Genomic DNA, 24019 nt, shown 5'->3' with positions numbered 1-24019 from the left:
CGGTTGTTCGTGCCGTTTTGCGCATAGAAACTCTTTTTGGGCCTTACGCCATCGACATTAGCAGAGAAAGATAGCTCACGTCTGGCAACGCGAACACTTTATAAGCGTTTTCCCTGCCGACCGCGTTCTTTTTCGTGCACGGCATCGTGCCGAGTTGTCGTAGTTTTTGGCTGCGAGCTACCCCCGACTCGCTCAAGATGGTGCAGAGGAAGGTAAGTTTGTGCCTACTTTTAACTCTGCTACTAGTGAGGTGTTTTAGCAGAGTGACAAAGCTTATTGTTCTTTTTTCTGTTAATCATATTTAGATTAAAGGGAAGAAGGGCAAGAAGAAGATCGCAGCAGCTCCGCTGTCTGTGAAGAAACCCGAACAGAAGAAAGTGACAAACCCGCTTTTTGAAAAGCGTCCTAGAAATTTCAGCATCGGTGAGTCACTTGCTAGAATGCCTGTGGCATATGGCCTATGATGCCTCGTGGAGACCATGAGTTCCTCGGAACGCACTGGTAGAGGCTAGGCCCTAGCCGGCGTTTCAGGTATGGATGAATGTTCTTTGTTATGTTAACGCAATGCCTCCTTTGTTAAAGACAAATATTTTCGGTCACGCAGTACTGTATTGTGTAATGTGCAGACAGTTGACCGCGGAACCTTGATTGGCTCAGTGCTAAAGCCAGGTTTTTCTGTATCTGAGGTTTTGCAGTCAAGGCATGCCATGAGCCTTTAGGCCTGTACTCCCATCACGTTCAGATCTCGTTGCAGACATTCGAAAGATCTTGATACGTGGTTCATTGGTTTTTTTTTTTTTTTCGTTTAGCCAGTGGTGCATGGCGAAGAAATGCAAAAAAAAATTTAACGAGAATCCCGTAGCGTCGCTCTTGATTTGCTCACCCCCAACTGTTGGGAGGCCACGTGAGCACGTGCGCTTGATAATCAAGCGCAAGTTATGCCTAGTGGAGTAAGTTGAAGAGCACAAATAAGACACGGACGAGAGTGCACAGCGCAAGCTCTATTAGTCTCGTACTACGTGCCTTTTGGATGCTTTTTTAACGTATTCCGTATCGTGATCAAACACGCCCTACGACCGGTCTTATGCCTAATGCCGTGTTGCTGACAGTGGTACCGGACGCACGCCACTTTTCATTCAAAATTATTTAAATCCCATAGCTTAACATCTGCGTGCGAAAATGTTTAAGAAAACGCTTAACATGCACATTCGTTAATTCTGCAGTGCGAGGCGTACCGTGCAGCGACAGGTATGGGCCGTATTCTGAAACGTTCCCCTAGGCGAAATTTTTTTCGGTTTCAGGCGTGAGCTGATTGGGTGTTTGAGCCCGACGTCATTTAATTTTGCTCAACCAGCCAATCAGCGCGCACGCCTGAAAGCGAAAAAAGAAATTTCGCCTAGGGAAACGTTTCAGAATACGGCCCCATTACAATACTAAAAGGAGGGTTGTCATGTCTCCATTGTCTGCTTCTAATTGCAGCCGGTTTTTCTGATAGACAGGCATGCGCCCCTAGCCTTAGCTGCACGAAGTTGGTGTTAAGAGTATAGAAGTGTTTGTAGTGAACCATATTCAGTATAAGACTTCAAAATGTGCGTGATGCATCTATTACTAATGCTGTTTGCTATTTACCTTCCGTAGGCCAGGATATCCAGCCTAAACGTGATCTGAGCAGGTTTGTGAAATGGCCTAAGTACGTACGCATTCAACGCCAGAGGGCTATCCTGTACCAGCGTATCAAGGTTCCACCTCCCATCAACCAGTTCACCCAATGCTTGGACAGGCAAACAGGTTTGTTTTTACTGCTGTTTCTAGTTGTCAAGGGTGCTTTGCAGTGATGGTTTTTGAATTTCTTCACCTGAATTGTTTTTTGTAGAAAAACATACTTTTTCTGAGCTAACTCTATAAATGTGCTATTCTAGTCCCATTTGTGTGACGGTTTCATTGTGCCGTTGAACTCATCGTAGTGCATTTTTTTCAGCCACTAATTTGTTCAAGCTTCTGGACAAATACAAGCCAGAGTCTAAGGCCGCAAAAAAGCAGCGGCTGCTCCAGCGTGCTGAGCAGAAGGCTAAAGGAAAGGAGGATGTTCCCACCAAGCGTCTTCCTGTGGTTCGCCAGGGTACCAACACCGTAACCTCTCTCGTGGAGCAGAAGAAAGCCCAGCTTGTGGTTATTGCCAATGATGTGGATCCAATTGAGCTGGTGCTGTTCCTCCCAGCTCTCTGCCGGAAAATGGGTGTGCCCTACTGCATTGTGAAGAACAAGTCTCGACTGGGGCGTGTCGTACGGCGCAAAACTTGCACTTGCCTTGCCCTGGCACAGACCAATCCGTGAGTGGCTTTTTGGTAGTATTTAGTCTCCTGGGCTTTGCTGTGATGAGTTCCTATCACTGCCTGATCACAACTGAGGGTGTTTTATTTACGAGCTTTTTAACTCTGAGCCATGTTTATTAACAACTGCACACTGGGGTAGCTGCACTGTTACTTAACCTTGCTCTTGGTGTTTGCAGGGAGGATCGATCCAATCTTTCCAAGCTTGTGGAAGCCATCAAGACCAACTTCAATGAGCGCTACGAGGAGATCCGCAAACACTGGGGAGGTGGAGTCATGGGCAACAAATCTGCTGCTCGTGTTGCCAAGCTTGAGAGGGCACGAGCTAAAGAGCTGGCCCAGAAGGTGGCCTAACCATCTTGCTGTGTCAAATAAAGTTGGTCTGCCCTCAGTATTTAATGTGTTCAGCTGCCTTCATTTGTATGCTATACGGAACTGTTTTCTGGGTACTTGTGTACACGCAACACACTTGTTGGAATCCATGCCACACGTTAGCCATGAGGTATGTATTAATTTACATATACTGCACTTAGCACAGCAAGAACTTGTCTAGTTTAAGGGTTAGGGAACCTGTATTACGGGCAGAAGGGTCCATAATCGGTTACTGATACGACTTGTGGGGTGAATTAATTTCTATGAATATGAGTATTTCTATTGAGTATGAATTTCCAGAGCTGGTCAGCAAAACCAGGCGCTTTGAGTGCTTGTACCTGATAACGATATTGGTATATGAACGACCTAGGCCAGTGTCTGTGGAGCAGGAGACAATTCCAAGAGACTAAAAGAAATTTTGCGAAAAGTTTTCTCGAAAAATCTTAAACGGGTTCGATATGTTATCTGGTACACGCATACGCTTAACGAATTCGTATCTTACATGTTCAATTGGAAATCCCAACGTCTTATTCACTGGGCTTTGTCAACCACCTCATAGACGATGAGGCTCCTTTAATATTGGACGCTGTCAAACATGGTCAGCATGGCTCACGTGGCTTGCCTAGCGGCAGAATTGCATAAAAGCCAGGGAAGGAGATCCTGCAGTGAGGGCGGAGCGGTGACTCCCTTAATTGATTCCGCTGAGGCAGTCTGTTTAGATGGAAGTTTTGTTGATTTGAGGGATGCTGATGACTACTGCAATCACATCTGTTCATGAACAACTGATCTGGAGAGGAGATGACACGCCGGTTGTGCTGAAAGAGAGAATGTTTGTATTAGTCGTACCTGTCCAATTGGAAATCCCAACGTTTTATTGAACAGGCTATCGGTTTGTGCCAACAAGCTCCATATAACTTGTTAGAAATTCTCGCTAGGGTTCATGCACCTATCTTTTCGTACTGAGGTGCCAAACACTTCTGCCTGGAAAGTAGATCTACGTTTATGTTTCATAGAATTACCGTAGGAAAATCCTTTATGAAGCTTTATGGTTCAACTATAGTGCCTAGAATATATTCTAGGCACGTACGGGTTCTACTTTAGCCCAACCGTCGCATGTGACATGTTCCGTTAAACTTTGTTTGTATGCCAGGTCAACAAAGCTCACTATAATATAATATTGTATTTGGTCGTTACTAGTCGTAACGGTGACATAAGCATAGACAAACATTTATTTCATTCCAGCGCCCTATCCGGGGTGGTCCGGTCTGGGACTCGAGCGGTCTGTCCCAGTGACTCCCAGCGAGCGCCCGTGCGATCCAGTATCAAAAAACGCATTGGTTTCGCACTGGAAGACGCTGGTTTTTTGCAACTGGGATTAGGCACTTATAGATAAACATTTATTTCATTCCGGCGCCCTATCCGGGGTGGTCCGGTCTGGGACTCCGAGCGGTGCATGATGCGCGCAGCAAGCCGTTATCAGCCTAGCTCGTTAAAAAAAAAAAAAAAAAAAAAGTCATAGCCTCAAGTCATAGCCTCCTCAGGCTATGCTCAAGTTTACCAGCAAGATCGCATTCTACGATTCCAATTGTTCTATATAACACTCAGCACTGTTACTTGCCTGGTTTGTCAAGAAAAACTGCCTTCGCCTCTCTGATGCGCCTTCGAGCAGTTGACAAAAACAAATCTCGAAGGCCTTACGTTGCCGTAGTGTAGTTCCTGAAAGGGACATAGTTCCGATGTTTTAAATATAACTCACTGCCAGGGGCGTGAACAAAAAAAAATTCGCAGTTTTTTTTACAAGCCACGTAAGTAACCGTGCCAAATGTCATATTGAACAATTATGAGCATAAAATGTGATTTGTTTTGCCGTAATATGAAAACCACCGTTATGGAAACGGCAGTGCACGGTATGGAATCTCGGAGGCAATAACTTTTTATAACATAGATTACATCTCACCACCCATCGAGCTTCCAACTGGTTTATTTTTCACCGTTAACCCTTCAACTTGGGATAGAGTTCCGGTCCTGCGTAAACATTTCCTTTTTCTTCGTTTATTACGTTTGCATCGCTTGTTTGGTTCTCATGGCGAACGCCTTGGACAATTAACGCAGCCGAGCGCTGTTGCTGTCTAAACGAACGCATGCCAGCTGTGTCCACGCCAGTGTTGCATTCCTGTGTCTCTTGATCGCGGCCGTGCTTCGCGGTTTGGGAACGTTGTGTGCTCCCTATCGTCCGTGGTGGTATCGTCGTGACGAAGTGTCGCGTTTGTTGTGGATTGACCCCGTCCCCTCGCTACCACGAAGGAGGTGAATTTGTTTTGCTTTCGCTTCTCGTGTCATATACTGTCGAGTGTCGCTTCGCCGTTGCCGCAGCTGGCGGGGCGACCGCTTGATTGAAAAGAGGAAGCTCGTGACATTGAGTCTCGTTTAGGAGGCTCGGATCGTGCAACAAGTCCGTAAAGTGCGGGAAGCAGTGTGCGCAACCACTTGCTTCGTTGCGGGCGTCGCCGGAAAAGAATATATTTGGTACCTGGGTGAACTTTGTGGCCATCCCCTTAATCCCAGCTGCGAAGGTCGAATCGGCAATTATCGTGATTTACATTATCGTTGCGTTGTCGTTTGGCGTTAACACGCCGTTGTATGCATGTGCATCGTTTATTCCAAGTCGATGAATCACTTTGCAAGTAGGACACGCGCGCTGTGCATGTCGGAATAAGCTGGACACGCATTATTTCGCTTTGCCTTCAACACTTGACCATTGCCCGGTCGCGGTAGCCTTTATTCGTTGCTCATTTCAAATCGTTCTATGAGCGAAAAGCAGCAAGGTAGAAAGTGGAACGCGCGTGCATGCTCGCCTCGGCGTGTAACCGCGTTTCGCACGCCGGAGGCGACGTTAATTGTATTCGTGCCGCTCGGAAAACGCGTGTCAAAAGTGCTCAAAAGAGACGAAAAGAGTGCATTGCCAAGGTTGCGTGAAAAAGAATTCCGTGACGGCGTCCGCAGGCAGCTGAGCGATCTGCACTGGCAAGCTAGGCGTGAGTGCCAGTCTCGAGAAACAATTGCGTTTTTGCAACGTCACGCGTGCAGAGTGAATAATAAGTCGCGCGTGATACGTTCCCGCAGATGTTAGTTTATTGGACGTATGTTGACATATTGGGTGTGTGGGAATGGCAGAGCAAATTTACTGAGCATGGTGCTGGCTTTTCTGTAACATAACGTGCCCCAAAAGGCACACAATTTGACCTATAGTGTTTGTTTCTGTCGGACAGGATGCTATTGCACATAGGCCAAAAATAAATATAAACGTCCTTGCTCTTGCCATCCTAATGACCTTGATTAATAAACGTGTTCAAGTAGCATACTGTTTATTGTAGTATCAACAGTGCCATAAGTCATATCAGTAGTAGTGTCATAAGTGCTTTACAGCTGTAGCTTTAGCTGTGGCATCATACAATTTTGCTTACAGCATGCATGTTCTGCATGCGAAAGGGCCATTAAGCAGTTATAAGTTTAAGTTTCTCATTCCTTTGCTCCTCATTTAAACAGACTGCACACAATGTTCTGCTTTGTAGCTATGATGCCGATGCACACCATGCTGCATTTTGTTCAGAACTTTGCAGCTGTTATCGCAGTGCAGTGATGTATATTGCAGACGTACGCAGTATTGCTCTTACGAGTTGGCTCTCATGTGACATGCCCCAGGCAGAGCAACGGGAACAGGCACGTTACCATTTTGTGATTTTATTTTCTCTATGATTGACACGTATGTCTTCATGCCATAAGTTTGAGTCATTTCAAGTTGCCACATAGAACAGGTTCAGCCGTTCTGTACAAACAAAGGGCCCAGCTTGTCGATCTAGTTTTGTCTAAAGTGAACCTCGCCATTGTTTTACGGAGTGAAGCTTGTGAGATATGTTTGCAGCATCTTTGCGGCTCTATTCTTGACAAGGTAAGCACGAGTGTGGTTGAGGAGCATTGTATGGAGGCATGTGAGCCAGTAGCTTTTTGTTTTGCTGGTGTTGGCCCTGCTGATTTAAAGAAGTTGGCATACTCGGCATGGAGTGTTTAGGAATTATTGCACTTCATTCTCAGTGACCTCTCAGGACTGAAACAACTATAAAATTCTTGAAAGCTGGTTCTTTTGATCAACAGAACTACGGACACATTTGAATGTATAGGTGAACAGCTCTTCTCTTAATGCTATGTAGGTAGGCACATTCTGACTAGCCAGTAAGACCCCAGTTCTCATGGCTGTCACTGTGTGACAGTGCATTTATCAACTACTGTTTTATCATTGAATTGAATATGTACAAAAGACATGTTTTAACTTGTGTTGTTGTGTTGTTAGACTCTACAGTAACTGCTATTCCTTTTAGTGGAAAAATTACTTGTTTGGCATAGAGAACACCTGTTTATTTTTATTTATGCCGCACATAATTACGTTCAGCGTAAAGGAAGAAGCACTGCAAGCGATAAACTTGGTCATGTTAACAGCCACTAGTAATGTTTTGTGACATTACATTTCCCTGTTAAAGCCATGACAGAGATTTATTTTCTGTGTATAAGTTTAGTTTGCAGCCAATCCGAGACACATCTTAAGCCAAGCAACATAACATGCCAGAGCTTCATCATTATTATTTTCCTGCTTTATTTAGTTTGCAAACTCAACGCATGCTCTCTGGATACATGTACCTAGTAGAACTTGCATATAAGGAAGAACTAATGTTGACATTTAAAAATTGTCACATTTGCATAGTGGCGATTGATTGTTGAGCTAGTTGGTTCATGATCAGATGAAAACGTGCCGTGCCTGTGTGCTCCTCCTTGTTTCGTCTCGCGTGGTAGTGTTATTTTCATTTGAACATTTGCTTAATTTTAGCTTATTGCTTCGTCACTGCCTGCCAGAATGAAATTGCATTCGCTGCCACGAGCTGACAAACATAAACGTTAGAAAAAAACATATAGGATAAGCAGAATGTAAGTCCTTTAAAATAAACACCAAGAAATATAATACACTTAAAAAGTTCTTTTGAGCATACGGCCACCTGTAGATAGCCTAGTGAATAGGCTTTTGCTACAAGCTATTCATCAGCATTTTAACATCTGTATGTAGTAAAGTTGCACTCATGTGAAGGATAATTTATAAGCTTTCTGCGTGTAGCCATTCACAGGCTGAATAAGCGTTTAATCTTTCAGTGTAATTGTATGAATGTAAATGCATGGCCGATATAGCGATTCCTTTCGCTCAGTTCTATTGTTTTCATTTATCATCCACCACTCATGACCATCCGATCCTGGAGATAATGTAAGCGGATTGCCATTTGCAACATTTGGCTAAGCAGGAAAAAAAGAAAAGAATTTGAATAGAATTGTTACATTTATCTTGGCCTATGGTTATTTTAATGAGTGGCTATAGGCCCTTACTAATTTGAATTAACCCTTAACTGCCAAGCCTGAGCTGTACTCGTCCTAGCTGTTTGTACCATTATCTCCAAAAATGAGCAAGGCTCGTCCAGGCTACAGTTTATTTTGCTTTGTTTGTCGAAGATGAGCTGCGCTCATCAACTCTGTTCACATTTGAATTTCAACGATTGAAATTCAGATGAATTTCTTCAATGCATTCAATTCCTTTGGTTATCAGCTGTTTGGATAAATACGTTTGAATTTTACATGTATGCTATGGGAAAGTCTCTTATCAGATGTCTTTCATTCATATCTTGGGTCGTTATAAGATATAAACCGCACAAATAATGTATTTTTAAAATTTGGATGCAATGCACAATCATTTGCTGGAATAAAAAATATCGGTAACATTTGTAAACTTTCTTTTCGAAAGAACTTGGGATTTAAAAGGGTTCATTTTGAAAGTAACTAAATTTAATGTCTGCTCTTAAAACCAGTAATAATTTTTGCTAATAACTTGCACAAACAGAAAAACAAAACCTGTAGCTAGAATTTATGGCTGTTAATATGATTCACCCTTGCTCACGTATTCATCATTGCCTTTGCCAAAGTATAGCTTTCTTGCGGCTTCTGTGCAAGATGAGCAGATGTGGTGTCCTCTTGCATTCTCTTGCATGACTCATGCCCTTCGAGTGCTACATATCATTCTGTCAAACATACACCTACAGCAAGCTCAGCACTGGCACTGTAGTCTGCATTCTGTGTCACCCTCCCTTTTTTTTTTCCTTTTTTTTTAATGTATGCATTACTGTTTTTGACATACTTTAACTCTCCTTCCCTATCTCGTTGCATGTTGGCTTGTATTGAGATTCTTTTCATTCTGTATTTTTCACGATAAAGAAATGGAAAAATGCTACATTAGCAGCTGGTTGAGACTTCGAAGTCTTTTTCTGTTCATGGACGACTCCGAACTAGAGTTTGGGTACGCAGTGGGCAGTATATGTGTGTGAAAGTCATATATAGAATGTACAGGGTACTTCATTGATGGCTATCTGCAGTCGTTTCAAAAGAAAAAGGAATTTGAGATTATTATAATAATTCTTGCAGACAAAACTTTATAGCAATGGCAGATGCCAAAAGGTGTGCAATATTTGCAAGCACAGTTTTTAATTGACTGAACTTTCCTAATGATCTTCCTAATTGTTTACTTCAACGAATGTATCGCAAGTGCTGAATATAACGGGTTGGTGCTCAGGGCATGTTCACTTAGGGCAAATCATGGCACTCTCGTCACTTTCAAGACAGCTAAAAAAGTTGATGACAAGATGCACTAATGCTTCACATTGTTTTGTTTCACATTGCTTAGGGAAAGCTTTATGGGAAAATGTTAAGTGGGAGTCCAGTCCATTTTGATGCAGGTTTGACGGATATCTCAAAAATGGTGCAAGTCCCAGGTTTTCTATTAAAGGAGTTCTACTGACACGTGTTTTGGAAGTTCTCTAAACTCTGCTAAACGCTTCTTGCACTTATAAGGCTCTGACGCTGAGCAATTATGAAGGTTAGCAAACACTTTACCAAAGTTAGCATCGAAAAGCTGGACCTGGCATCATCAACATTATCTGGATGTCATGACGCGGAGAAAGAAATGTCACAAAAGAAAAATAAGCTCCTTATGTCTACTGTGCACTTCAAGAATTATGGTTGTTGTGGAATTGACGGACATCTATTTGTCAGAAAAATGTTTATGAATAAAGGAGGATCTGAAGAACGAATTGCCCTCTTTATAAATTTGCACCTATTGCCCTCTTTATAAATTTGCACCTATACCACAGCACAGGTACAACTTTATGAAGTTGTACCTGTGCTGTGCAAAAAAATACTGTGGATCTATAGATCCACAGTATTTTTTTGTGTTCTCCTGCCACTTTTGTTCAGGAAATGTTCTCAAAACTCAATAAGCTCAGATGCAAACATGGGAACTTCAGTTCACTTGTGTTGCATCTTTTCTGGCTTACCAAGGCTCCACTCATGGTAAGAGTGACATTTCTGGAATTCTAGAAATGTAATTTAATAACCCAGCTTAACTTAATGTTACTTTTAGCTTCTTTTATAATTATGGTGTAGCGAAATGGTAATGTAGTTGAGCTATGTTAAAAAGACACCAAGGAACAGCACTAAATCAGTTTAGACAAGTAAATTATCCTTTATAAACAGTGTTTTTATCCATTTTGTAAAAATCAGTTTATTAGGGAAGAAAATGAGGGCTGGACTTCCACTCCTCCAAAATTTCGTGGCAAGTCCTCAGCTTCTGTACATGAGAGCAACATCATGAATTTCATAGTATTTTCCCATATTCGGGCTGTTTTAGCTCAAGGAACGGTTTCAAAATTTGCTAGAATATGTGTTTGGTTTTATTAGAATGCAATGTAGCCAACCTTCACCAATAAAATGGCAACTAAGCCTGAGTAGGTGCTGTTGAAACCCATGACGGGTCACAACAAGCTGGCACAGGAACTTCAGGGCAGCATTTCTTTTTACGTCTTTTCCGGCTTACCAAGCTTCCTCTCACAGTAATAAGTTTAATAAAATAATAAGATTTGCTTGTGCAGAAGGGTAATATTCCAATACAGCTTAGGCTAATCCTTTTCTTTAGTGTCCCTTTAAGGCACCCAAATGTTTGCAGGACACACTATGCACACTATGAGGAAGGATGGACTGCCTCTCTCCCTTCCTATTTCCAACATCACTGCCACCAACAACTGAATTGAGTCGCAGCATTCACATGTGCCTCGCGTAAACATTGCAGGGTGGCATGGGCAAAGCCAGCCATAGATGATGCGAGCTGAAGCATGTGTGAGCAGACCCGGGTACTGCCAGAGTTTGGGGGCTGCCAGGCGAGCAGACGGCGTGCAGACCCACTGGACAAGAGCAGCAGCCTGTGGTGGCGGCTGACCGGCCCCAGCCGACACGCAGCGGCACGCCAAGCCAGCACTGCAGAGGGTGTCTACGCATCTATCAAACCACTGGCCAAAAGCCTGCCTCATGTAAGCCTTGGATGGATCACTTTATTATCTACCCAGTGGCCAGCCCTGGTTTCTCCCCTTTTGGAAGGAAATAGAACTTTGGTAAAGGGTTCTAGAAGGAGGGCTTTAAGAATGAGAACAAATTTATGTCAGAAAACATATGGAGAGAAGGTTGTTGACAGAAAGGAATTAAGTCGGCTTATTCACCACACTCCTTAGTTGTGAGGCTTAATAATCTCTTGCGCCAGTAAACCCCAATAATAATCAATCTCATCATGAGGCTTAATAATATAGAGAAAATCTGCCCAGTTATGGTTATTTCAGATGGGGCACCAAAACTGAGGAGTTAAAAAGAGGAGTCGCATGACTGTGTTAAGAAAAGTTATTATGCCTTAAATGCTCATACCACTTTGATTGTAAAGGTCGAGGGCCTAGTCCTTTCCTTTGTTTGTATTTTTCTTCAGATTTTGTACATTCTTGGTCAACTTGTCAGTAGTTCCAAAATGTTCAGCTGCGCTACATAATTTGTGTCTGTTGGTAGGTGTGAATGTATGTCCTGCCTCACTGCATGCCTCTGTATTTTCTCATTCGCTTGAAGATGCCCCGCAATGCAGGTTGACAAGCCGGTGCCTTCAGAGCTGTCTGGTGAGCCCTTGGGCATCCAGTCTAATATGCGGCAGCGACAGCGGGCGTCAAACTCGTCCCTGAACCACGCAGACGACCAGTGGCAGTCGCGTAGCCTGAATGCTTCGCCTAGTGACACCTTGGACTCGCCTGCAGATGCAGCAAGTTCCATCTCACGCTCGTGTGAGTCTTTGGATGAGCCTGAGATTGACTATTCGGACAATGAGGAGTCCTCCAGTACTGATGCTGCCAAAGAAACCGCCTTCAATGAGCCGTCATCCCATCACTTCGTGAGTTATTCCTACCAGCGCTCATTCCAGTTAATTAGAAAGAGATGACATAGGTCATTAAGCTGAGGAAATTCATGGGATATGCAAAGAGCAATGCTGGCACCTTGTGGCATGTAGTATTGCATTGTCACCTCATGAAGAATGTGAGGTCTCCTCTCATCCCCATGTCGCAGCGTTGAGAGCAAGTTAGACGTATACATACACATCTGGCCAACCATTTTACCCTTTTCACTGTTAAGGCCTCTTTCTCTCACTATCGCTTTTCTCGTTCATCATGGTCTGTGACGGTGCTCCTCTAGGTGTATTAATATCCTTCTTGCCCAAACATTGGTGGTCAGCGCAGTGGGTTGTCTCGTGTCTGGCAAGTGTGTGTGCATGAACACATCCTGTAAATGCACTGTCATAGTTAAACATTTAAAGCCAGTTTAATTAGCATATGCTTCCTCATTATTAGTTATTAGTTCTCTGTAATGTTTCTCAGGCTGTAATTTGTTGACCCCCCTCCCCCTCCAGGACTCTTCAGAGTGTTTAGGGAAGTCTAGTTTGTCCTAATAGTGTTGTTGGAAAGGTTGTCAACTTAAATTACGTCATGTCATGATAATTTCACTGTCAGTAAAATAGTGCACATTTAATGAAGTGGCACATGTTAGTCTGTCTGGCATGTGCTGATCCAAATTTCACTTACGTCAGCCAGTGTAACAAGATGGACTTGTTGGTAGTTCATAATGGTCTAGAGGAATGGCATGCGTAGGAAAAGGGACAAACAAAGACACAAAAAGACACAGCCAGCACTGTGTTTTATTTGTGATGGGCATTTTCTTCCTTTCCTTTTGCAGAGGCGTGACAGGGGGTCACCAATCTACGCCAACTTTCCACCGCTACCATGTCCTCCGAGCCCACCACACCCATCACCTGAGGAGCAACCGCTGCGTTTTTTGAGTGACCACTGGGCTGAATTTGATGCTCGTGGTGTTGGCCGAAAGTTCTATTACAACTTTCATACGGGACAGCGCTCGTGGAAGCCTCCCAGGCGCCGAGGGGAGCTGCCTGCTGCTCATGTTAGTTGAAGTGCCCAATGTAACTTGCTTTCTGTACAGTGTCGTCAAGTGCGTTTCAGCTAATTTTAATGTTGCAGAAAGCACGTCTGTAATAAAACAATTATAATAGCTGCCTTTTAGTTTGTAGATATCAGGCTACTAGGTCTCGAAAACAGAAAATATAAAAACGACTATGTTCTAAAGACTTGTAACTGAACTCTTGGCTTGCCGCTGCTAAGCATAGTGTAATATGGCACACTTATGTCTTCTCCAGGAACGAGATCATGCCAACCTAGCTCCTCCGTCGGACTCGCCACGGGTTTCCCAACGCAAGGGTCCACCTCCCCTTCCACCAGCCAAAAAGAAGCCACCCAGCCAAAGCAATCCACTGTCGTCGAGCCAAGACAGTTTGCTGTCATCCAGCCGAGACAGCTTGTTGTCCTCTAGTCGAGAGGACCTCCTGTCCAGCAGCCGAGATAGCCTTTCACAGTCCTGTGCAACTGGCCGTAGCCGTCCTGCTCTAAACCATCCTGGTTCTTCTTCCCTTCCACGAGAGCACACTAGTGAGGAACCCGTCCAGCACAATGGCAACAGCAAGTTCTACTTTGCTCGTGGCAGTCGGCTGGCAACAGCTTACCAGTCTGCTACAGACAGGGTAGGTTATAAGGCTGGAATCGTAGAGCTTCATGCTAAGAATACTAAAGGCAAACTCGGCGTTAGTGTGTGCATGCGTCACCAGTATTGCTGTTATGCCAGCGTAGAAATAATGTGCAGTACATGTGCTTGCCTGAACATTGACCTTCTGGCTTCGAACAACCTTGTGAATTTTTGATTGGTCGTCCTAAAGCTAGTTCTTTCTAGAAAATTTGTTGTATGGCACAATTAATTTGTTGGGGCTTTAATTTTGGGCATTCAGTAGTTTTCACTGTCACGAGCAAAAATAATTAATCAGGATATAATATTTTTTTTTTTTACTGAGATGTGTACCAATGTATATAGCGTATATGCTGAAAACTATGTAATAAATTTTAATTATTCTTAAGAAATGTTGTGATGCTAGGATGCAACACTGTTGAACAGTAGGGAATAATAAAAACAAGCTGCAGCTCGCTTTCTCAATGGACCCTTGCCAAATTATAGAAAAATACATTTGCTAGCAATGATTGCCAAAGTGACTGTACGATCCCAGCACTAAATCTTTCTCTTAGTAATTAAATTGAAGCTCTGTGGCTGGGGGATAAGCGCTTCTAAAATGCGGGTGCTCTCGGCTTTTTCATGGAGTGCTACTGCATCATTCAAACTTCTCGCTTATAAACAGTAGCACGGTGACCTCGTTAGCTCATTGCTGCAAATCCAGAATGGCTTAAGCCTCATGCAGTAGTCCACAGTGTTAGCCACAATGATTTGTGGTGCACGAAAATGGGGCAATGACCTTCTTTTTCCTCCTCCTTTTCTGGTGTTGCTCTTACTGGGGCCATCAAGGCCATTTGTGGTGCTACTGTGCGTGACACTAATACATACACATGAAAATTATTATAGATCGGCACTATTTTGCTAACTGAAATTGGCTTGCTGAGAGAGAGAGAGGGGGGAGGGATATATATATATAAGGAAGGCAGGGATGTTAACCAGTCAAGAGTCCGGTTGGCTACAGGCATGCTGAGAGCAACACAAAGCAGTGATTGGGACAAGTGTGCCACAAGCTGCATGGTATTAGTATTCAACAGCAGTCATTGTGGAAGATTATACTGGGAAAGTGAATTGTGTTGAGTACAGAGTGATAGATTGCCCTGGTGAGAGTGATGCCATTTTAGTGAGAGAAGGGAACAATTGTCATTTTCTGGTAGATGGGTATTCCCTCCTTTTAAGAGGAGGCCATTGTTGGATATAATGTATGTTGCATATAATGATGTCAAGAGATTTTTTTTTCTTTATTTTTAAAGCTTGAAGAGAGCAGCCTTATCAGGTTACAGACAAAGTTTGTCAGCTGACTGTAGAACTAGCTCAATACAGTAAGCAGAGGCGAAGACTTGACATATCTTTATCGTTGAATGATGGCCATAGTTTTTATAAAGAAAGAATCTTGGTAAGCCCCACTAGCTTTCTTCTTTTATGTTAGTTCAAGCTCTGATAATGCTGGCAACATTACTTTATCTATTTTATAACTGTGCATTTGAAGTCAGTGAAGAACACAACTTATGAAGACTCACCTTGGAGATCAAACTTGGATCACTGCAATGGCAGCAATTCGGTGTATTGTAGCACATTGCGAGAAAAAAAAAAGGAGGTGAAATCGAAGTGCACCTCGCTCCAACTGGGGCGGGTTTGTTGTTGGCACCTCCTGTAGACTTCCTGGCAACTTCCTTCTTTCTCTCCTTGGAGAGGAAACGCTGCCACTCTCACTTCCTGTGTCGTGTCGGCTAGGTTTCCCGTGAGGCAGGGGGTCTCATGAGATGTCGAGCGGTCGTTCCTTTTCGACAGCCAAGATAGGCCCTCCGTCGTAATGGACCTATTCTTTAAGAACAAGCTGAACAGGGCTTTCTCTTACGAACTGGAGAGCCTCCCGTCTTCATTGTGCCAGGCTACGAGGGCTTTGGAGTCACCATATAGCACAGGCTCGGAGACCGACTGCTTCTTCCCACCTTCTGACGTGACCTCATTGTCATCATTAACATCTTCCGAGGAAGAAGTACTGGTGAAGTTACATTTTGTCCTGATGTTGTTGCCCTAGTATGCCCTGCACCTAAATGTATCTCAGTTGGGAAACACCCATTTTCCTGCCTCATGTTTGTCTGTTTACTTACACCACCATATTCAGCAAGTTCCTGTTCTTGTGCATTTGCATCTGCAGACTACTTTTTGTCACCGTCATATTCTGTTTTAGAGGTATAGAAGAGCAAGTGATAAATTTTCCATATCAAGAGAGCGTACTTCTCCTAATGTGCATTTACATGCCCCATTCTATGCTTGCAGTGCATGACAGCATTGAATTTGGAGGCTCACATAATTTTGTTTCCAGTACAGTTGCACAGTGTTTTATTATAGTGTTCATTAGAACCTATGTGTGTGTAAGACTGGTTGTTGCGTTGCTGTGATTTCCAGCCATATTTTAATCACTGATTTTATTGCTTATGTCATGGTATGATACCCTACCTTCCTACCGAACTTCACAATTCAGTTAGGTGTAGCAGGGAATCATACTGCCAGGTACTGCCACGTCTGAGCATAACCAGTCCAAGTTTCTTGACTTGCATTGATAAGCAAGCCTTATACAGATTAAGGAATTTTTCGAGCTGTTGCAAGTCTTTAGGAAAAGTGTCGGTAAAGTTACATTGCTGAGCTTAGTGCATTCAGTCATTCTCTGTAGGCTTTAGTAGCACACATTGAGAACATGTGCAGATGGACAAATCAATGGCCTGAGGTATCCGGCATTCTATTTTCCAGGGTGTGAGAAGTCAGTAGTAGAGAGAGTAATCATGTCAACTTCTAGTCATTCAGGTGATTGCCAAACGTTCTGTCTTGACAGTTAAACAAGTAGCCAACTCTTCCTCTTCCCACGGCACATGATACTATGACTGTGTCTTTGTGCAAAAGACTTTTGTCCTTTACTCATTTTATATCACTTGGTGCTGTCTTATTTCGGTGAAACTCTTCAAACTTGTTTTTTTTTTTTCCTGTAGTGGTACAGCTCAGCAGAGGACCCAAGCCAGGTGACTGGTGACAGACCGCGTCTGCTTCCAACCAGTTCTATTGAGGAGGAGACCGACTCCTGCTGCGACAGTCAGCCACCATGGGAGCGCAGAGCACTGCCAGCCGCGGCCGAGGGCAGCAGCGGCGCACGCGGCGGCCATTACACAGGGGTTGCGCCGACGTTGACGCCGAAGCTGAACCGGTTGAAGCCCACGCCTCCACCGGTGCTTCCCTTATCCTCATCCCTCTCTGAGGCAAAGCATGCCAGGGCCATGAGGACGCGTTCCATGATCCTGCCTGAGGACTACCCACTGCATGGTCCATCCGTGGCGGAAGCCATAGAGACCTTTGACACACTAGAGGCAAGTGTGCCGCTTTACTTATATTAGTGCATGTATGTACGGTCGGCAACAAAAGTTTCCGCGGCATGGAGTTTAGGAAAAAGTTGCATTCCTGCGAAGTTAGTGTACACAGCCTCGAATTCAAAGTTTTATTGTCGTTTGCGACCTGCACAGTTCTCCATTAAATTAGAAGTGCTGTACCTTTACAGACCAGAAATTCATGTTTGCCGTAGAACCTGTGTCTTGTAAACTTTTGTGGTCAACTGCAACTTGTAACTTGCAGGGGACACCAAAGGCGAAGCATTATGACACTTAACCAGTCAGTCACTCTGCTTAAAACTCTCTTGGTGAAGCATATCACAAGTAAAGGCTGTACATTCTGTGTTCAAGTTTTTTTCCCCACATCAGAATTACAGCACCATAATTAATCTGCAGAGAAGCACTTAGCCTATCTGCATTTGCTGGCATTCACCCATTTTAACACTGGTGAAAACATAGAAAAAAAGCAGCACTAAAATGTGTCAGGTCAGACACGCATGAACAGCTTGAAAGCACATGAACTGAACATTCTTATACTTCTGAAAAGTGTGTTGCACTAGACTAAAACCCAATTTTAAGGGACCACCTGAACAATTAGTTATTCCAAAGGACTAACTATATTATTCAGCTGTTTCTTTGGAAAGTGTGGGGTCGCACACATGCTCTTGGGACAAAGGAATGACAACACAGTAGTGTAAACAATCAAAAGGGCATTTATTACACATTTCATACACTAATACATACTAGCCGAGTTACAATGCAAAGAAAATTCACATGGGCGCGCGACAAATCAAGTAAGTCCGACTCACCGCGACCCGATAGCGAGCGAATATGTTCGCCCCATGCTGTGACACCATCGCCTAGTCGTTCACGTGTACGGTCACGTGAACGGTGGCGCGTTCGAACGATCCGTGTTCGTCCATACCGGTGTCCTGCTCTTAGCCTCGCGAGACGGTCCCGCGAAGCGGGCGACCGCACGCGCGAAGCGTTCGTGCGTGTTGGTCGCCGATCCCCAGCTAAAGAGGAAGCGCCTTCGACCTTTTTCTTCCAAGTCACCCCGCCGTTCGGTGGTGTTAGCATCGCGACACTCGTGCCATCTCTCGTAACGCGCCGCAACCACTACGATCGCCTCCGACGCTTAGCCACGCGGAGAAGCCGGACTACAGGAGACGCGAGCTATGCGGAGAAAACAACATCAGGGGACGCGCGCGCATTCCCACTAAAGATGATGACATTCTGGGCCTATTATCTGGAACTTGTTCGCACATAGTCTCTGGCATTGCTAGTGCAAATAAAGAAACGGACAAGAGAAGGACAATGTGACTGTCAAACGACGGGATAGCACCTGTCACCCATCCCATCCGGTCTTCTTGTCTGTGCTTTTGTTCACACTATCCGGTTTAGAAGCACTGAACCATTTATCCATGCCCTGATTTGCTGTTCATCTAATGATCTAAGCTTCCCAGTGACAAATCATCACTTGTACTGTGGTCTTAGAACTTTTGACAAACACTGTATAAACCTCCCTTGCACACTTAGACATACCAGCACACGCAACAGTAGTTGCAAACCCCACCTCTTTATTACAGCTATAATACACTAGAATTCACATTAAAATTCAACAACAAAAAGACAGAGACCTGACAATCGTGCTTGAGTGAGTCAACAGGATTTGTCTCGAACCTTTTCCCATATGTCAATCACCACTTGACCGCATGTTTTTGAAGCACGGAACTCTCTCTCTCTCACGCACGCATGCGCACACGCACATACACACATACGCACACACATACATATAGTATATCACTGAGAGCATAAAATTCATAGTGCAGTATGATGGTCACATGGGAGAAAATACACTGCACCTTTTAATTCTGCGTGAAATACATTGGCCTATGCAATTATTTTTTTCAGTTTTTTTTCTTTTATCATGTGCTTTGAACACTTTTTTTTTTGTATATTGATGCATGCTCATATCTGTAGAGCCTGCTCTTTGTTATTTCTTGCTTACTGTTTACGCAATCTGAAGGATGTCACCATCAACTTGAGACATGCTTCACGAATGTTCCCTAGACTTGTTGCATGCATATGCTTGTTCTGACAGTGTGCATTTGTTTTGAAAGCCCTTCTTTCTCTGCTCCTCGCCAGTTGGTGACACGTCAGGGTACGCTGAACAAGACAGAGTTGGTACGAGCAGGCAAGAAGCAGAAGAAAAGCTGGTCACCTGCATACGTGGTACTCACCAACCGAAACCTGTTCCTCTACAAAGACATCAATACGGCACAGGAGGTAAGCCATTTCCAGTGGCAAAGCTGCCGTCGCAGATCAAGCCAATGGTTGTTAAAGTTACTTTAGAACCCAAATATATTTTTTTATTACAGTGCATGAAAATGAGATCATTGTTCGATTACCAGCCACAGTGGCTGCTCTCTAGTTGGTGTGGAATCCAGAAACACTCATGTACAATTGTATGCATTGAATAACACTGGGTGTTCAGAATTAATCTGGAGCCTCTTATTGCTGTAGCTCGAATAGCCCAATTGCTAATTTCAGTTGTTTAACTCTTTCTGTCACACAATCAATCACACCATTGCACTTTAGCCTGCAGTCTACCCCATTTCTGTAATGTACCTGTTTGCGTTTTGACCATTGTTCTTGCACACTTCAGCCTGTGTAGCATTTGCACTTAGTCGTCACTTGTCGTTGTTATTAGCCATGTTAGTCCAGACAAGGGCCTGTCATGTGCTTTATAAAAGCCAAGTTGTGACACAGTGTTTATGAGTTTACCTGCAGAAGTCATCATTTCCCTTTACCTCATTATTTAGACAATTTCAATTAAACCTAATTAATATCCCTTATGCGTTAGCCGGCTTCATTGTTTCTCCATTTACTTGAAGCTGTACCATGGTGATTGTTTCTGAAGCTTTTTGCAAACAGCTTATGAGGAGGTAATGAAGGAAACTTCAGAAATTTAAATAGCCACTGCACTTCCAAGCTTTTTGTTGAGTTTCAACATGTAGTTTTGCAATATTTGGTTGAATAATGAGAACAGTGTACTAAAAGCGCAAATTGTTGGGTTCCTGGACCAGCAAGAAGAGCGAGCATGAAAACATTTACAAGAGGGCAGGTAGAAGCTGCACATGAAATTAAGATTCTAATATGTTCCCGATTGGGATTGTTGACTTCAGGTAAGGTAAGGCGAGAGTTTAAATATTTACACCTGGGATTTTGTATTTAGGTGCGCATAGCTCTGCTGATTTTTCTGAGTGTGATATATCTCCACTCAGAAACCAGCCGGGAAAAGTGCTGAACTTCAGATAAACCTGGCTGGAGCAGTCATTGACTGGTGCCCCGACAAGTCTAAACGTCGAAATGTCTTTCAGGTAAGGGTGTCTGTCCTTAATGTAAAAATAAATTTCAGTTAGATCAGTATTATCAACTGGCAGGCATCAAGGTGTGATTCTTATGAAGTGTTTGTTGTTCATCAAAGCAGCTGAACTTTCAGCCACAACATGGCGTACAACAATAATACTGTACAAGTACTGTTGTTTGCTGTTTTTGATTAATTTCTTTCTTCCTTCGTTCCTTCTTTCTTTTATTTCGTTCTTTTTTCATGAATTCATTACTGTTTAATTAAGCCAACTTCTGGATTTGTCTTGATTGTTTCAGCCAAGTTTTTAAGTAAGTATAGCTTGAATGGCACTTTAGCTTGAAGTTGCAGTGGTCTCCCAGCATTTGTAGCACCTTTAAAAAGTAAAAGGAAACTTCAGTGAATCCAGTTTTCTCTTTTGTGAACCTAACTCCATGTTATCGGTTTTTGCAGAACTCATTTGTTTTAATTAGCGCTTTCAGTGCTAAGTCAGTGCTTTCATTTGTGCACATGTTGTGAAGGATGCTCGCCTTGTCCATTGTATTGACAGTTCCTGCGCTCCGTTCGCAAGCGACGGGCGAGAGCCCGCGGGAGAAGGTGGCAGCGTGTGCTCCCCACACGATAATGCACTGAACATATTTTTTGGGGTCTCCGTTACAGCTGAGCACTACAGCTGGGCAAAAGGTGCTCCTCCAAGATGACAATGTCCAAACGAGCAAGGAATGGTTTGACACCATCAGTGCAGCTATCAAGAGGCTGGTATGTGAGATTTCTTCCCAGCTTGTATCTGATACGCATTGCTCTAACACACTGTGGATTTTGTTCCAATTAGAGGGTCAAAGCCAGGATAGTACAGTATAGACCACTTATAATGTAACCGCTTATAGTGCAGGACCGGATATAGTGCGGTCTTTTCAGACTCCTGTTAATTTTCCCATAGCACTCCATGTATATACGTATCACTTATAGTGCAGTTGCAGGAAACGAAATACCAGTTACAGTGCGGCTACGTGGGAGTACGGAAGTCAGCGGAGACGACGAACGCTCCCCTCAAACGAGCACCCCAAGGAGTGCTCGAGAAAGAAGGAGAGACGAAGTGGAGGAGAAGGGCACATGGTGCAAACGAACAGCCAGTGAGGCTGAAACCAGAATCTTGAGTGCGAGTCTTGAAATATCACGGCACGCATAGCGAGCGAGCGCCACGAAACTGCCGCCGGCCAACGCTCACTTCACGATAACGGCAGTAAACGAAACTTCAGGGAGCGGGCGGCGCCGGCACATCACGGCGAAGGGTGCACGCGGAGACCGTGGAATGTGAGGGAGGAGGGCGGCAGGGAAGCGGATTTCGCCTCGGCAACTCCGCCGCTTCGGTGGCTCCCCTCGCCCTCCCTCGTAGCTCCCTCACTTTCGACTGTCACAGTGCGCGCCCGCCGCCCAGCTGGCCCAGCGCCAGCTCCCCCAAAGTTTCGTTTTCTGCCGTTATCGGGAAGCGGGCGTTTGCCGGCGTGGGGCAGTTTCGTTGGCCAGCCTGGGACAGCGCCGCTGCTTCCCTCTGCGCCGTAGCTGCAGCGTGCAAGCTCAACACGTGACTAGAAAGTAGAGGAAGCATAAAGGAGAAAGAAGGGTTCGCTGCCACTTTCTACTTGTGGCTACGGTAGCGTGGCTGAGACGTCGGCATGTACACGCATGTTCCGCATGTTCTGGGTTGCTTTGTCAATTTGATTGAACCTGTCAAGCACCAGCTCAAACTGTCCTGAGGCACAAATATATCAGCTTGAAGTTGCGTTGATGTGTGTAATCTTTGTTTTTTGCTGGCAAGGTGAACTGGCTGTTCGGATGCTGCTACACCATATCGCCATCACTTTATGTTGGCCTGACTGCCATGTCCCACTTATGCAAGAGCTCCATCCTGCAGTGGCTTAATAGCTCCCCCTGCTTTTCGTATTCTGCATAGGTCTTACACGAAAGTTGCTGACTAGTTTCAATATCTACACGTCAGTGGCGCACCGACGGGGGGGGGATTCGGGGGTTGTAACCCCCCCCTGAGGCCGACTTAACCCCCCCTTTTGTTTAACCCCTTTTCTTTCCTTACGCATTTGAGTACTGCAACTAAGATGTAAGATGCGCAATCGTCTGCACACTTGCAAAAAGCGCATTTTTTTGACAATTTACCAGTGAAGAAATCGAAATTAGTGCTGGTTAGATGATATTGGCAAACTGTCAACCCCCCCTGGCAGAAATCCTGGGTGCGCTACTGCTACACGTATGTTCTACACAGGACATGCAATAATTATACAGAGAACGTGAATGCAACGGAATGACAGCCTTCTTCTCTTCTATGAGAGATTTCTAATCTGATAACTGAGATAAGGTTCACTCAGTGTCAGAGTCACTCTCACTGGACACACTCTCGCATAGAATCGATCACCGCTGCTCCCACATTCAAATTTGATTGTACATAGCCTAGCTTTCAAGCATGTTTACTTGTGAGTCTATTGCGAACCTAGTTAAGAACATTTCCAAACAAAGACCAGTTTCATTCACAACTGGCAGATGGCCAAGGTATCTGCAGCTGATTAGCGCAAAGGCTTTGCCACCAGGTTGACGGTTCCATGTGCCTTGCAGAGTCCCAGACGCCAGTCCTGGATTCTGAGGGCATCCTGTATTTACGCATGCTACGCTACTTTTTCAAAACGAAACAGAAAGCATATAACGAAAACATTTGTAAACTGTGCTGCATTTTTCTTGCTGTCGTCATCGCTTCTAGAATTGTATGCAATGCACAGCACGTATTACTGTATGTTAAAATTTTATTGGCTTTTTCCCACATTTTCTGTGCTGAAAAACAAAGAGAAAAGGGAAGAGTTGTTTTACCAGTCTTTCTGTTTCCTTTACATCTCTATGCTGAATTCGTGCCGCCTGTAGCAGGGGACGCGAACGTTTCGTCTATCACCTTTTAAAAGTGTGCAGTACGCTTCCAACGGCACTATGCCATACGCACTGCGAAATGGATAGGAGAAGATGCTTATCGTATTGCATTAGAGGTGATAGCTGCAAATGACGATGTACAAAGAGATTTTCTGGTATCGGAACAGAAAACCAAATGCGTGGCGGCATTATCACGTGACATGGGCGGGCATGTACTATGAGAAAGCTGTCATTGTGGGCGCCTACTGCTCTCGATCGCGCGTGCCTCGCACCTTTTCTTGTTTACATTAAATCTAGCGGCTGGAAAATGCTTCATATGATTGCAATTTGGCAATGCACTGAACATTCCTGACAAAAGATTGTGTTTTTCAGGAACGTAATAACCAGTAAAAAAGAAGCGCGGCTGTGTTGGGTCATTTCTTGCATTGTCAGTTGCAAACGTTCCTGTACTGACATGTGTAGAGTGCAAACTTATGTTTTACTTTCAACCTTTAGCAGCTTTCATTAAGCAGCTTTAATGAAAAACCACTCATATTTTGCCCAAACAGGAGGAGGCCTATATGTTTACAAAC

General features: G+C 44.1%; 2 protein-coding genes and 1 non-coding gene across 5 annotated transcripts in view; all 3 read left to right on the top strand.

Moving 5' to 3' along the window:
- The first annotated feature begins 62 nt into the window (after positions 1-62).
- On the top strand, positions 63-2724 carry LOC119442728 (60S ribosomal protein L7a). Its single transcript, XM_037707718.2, has 5 exons — positions 63-212; positions 306-423; positions 1639-1788; positions 1979-2330; positions 2510-2724. Exons 1-5 carry the CDS (start codon positions 198-200, stop codon positions 2682-2684), a joined length of 810 nt encoding a protein of 269 aa, XP_037563646.1. The 5' UTR covers positions 63-197; the 3' UTR covers positions 2685-2724.
- On the top strand, positions 1827-1897 carry LOC119443261 (small nucleolar RNA SNORD36). Its single transcript, XR_005190220.1, has one exon. It is a non-coding gene; the product is annotated as a small nucleolar RNA SNORD36 (small nucleolar RNA).
- Positions 2725-4707: 1983 nt separating the features above from the next.
- The window catches only part of LOC119442725 (rho GTPase-activating protein 15-like), a 37238-nt gene continuing 17926 nt past the window's right edge, over positions 4708-24019 (top strand). The window contains exons 1-9 of one of the 3 annotated variants that reach the window (XM_037707708.2): positions 4708-5009; positions 10912-11149; positions 11743-12042; positions 12879-13100; positions 13354-13734; positions 16760-17131; positions 19298-19438; positions 20437-20532; positions 21180-21278. In XM_037707708.2, the coding sequence (XP_037563636.1) occupies positions 10955-11149; positions 11743-12042; positions 12879-13100; positions 13354-13734; positions 16760-17131; positions 19298-19438; positions 20437-20532; positions 21180-21278 (1806 nt within the window). In that variant the 5' untranslated portion in view covers positions 4708-5009; positions 10912-10954. Of the gene's footprint in view, positions 5010-5083; positions 6423-10911; positions 11150-11726; positions 12043-12878; positions 13101-13353; positions 13735-16759; positions 17132-19297; positions 19439-20436; positions 20533-21179; positions 21279-24019 lie in introns of those variants that run through there. The other 2 variants (XM_049662342.1, XM_037707711.2) reach the window with 2 other exon arrangements.

This window comes from Dermacentor silvarum, chromosome 2, assembly GCF_013339745.2.
Source record: "Dermacentor silvarum isolate Dsil-2018 chromosome 2, BIME_Dsil_1.4, whole genome shotgun sequence".
Lineage (NCBI taxonomy): Eukaryota > Metazoa > Arthropoda > Arachnida > Ixodida > Ixodidae > Dermacentor > Dermacentor silvarum.
Note: the sequence above shows the minus strand (reverse complement) of the source record. Positions and strands in the feature narration are given on the sequence as shown.

Bases quoted from the DNA above. Each gene is read 5' to 3' on its own strand.
- LOC119442728 (XM_037707718.2), top strand. The intron at 1,789-1,978 runs GTTTGTTTTTAC...CATTTTTTTCAG, and splicing joins ATGCTTGGACAGGCAAACAG to CCACTAATTTGTTCAAGCTT. The intron at 2,331-2,509 runs GTGAGTGGCTTT...TGGTGTTTGCAG, and splicing joins GCCCTGGCACAGACCAATCC to GGAGGATCGATCCAATCTTT.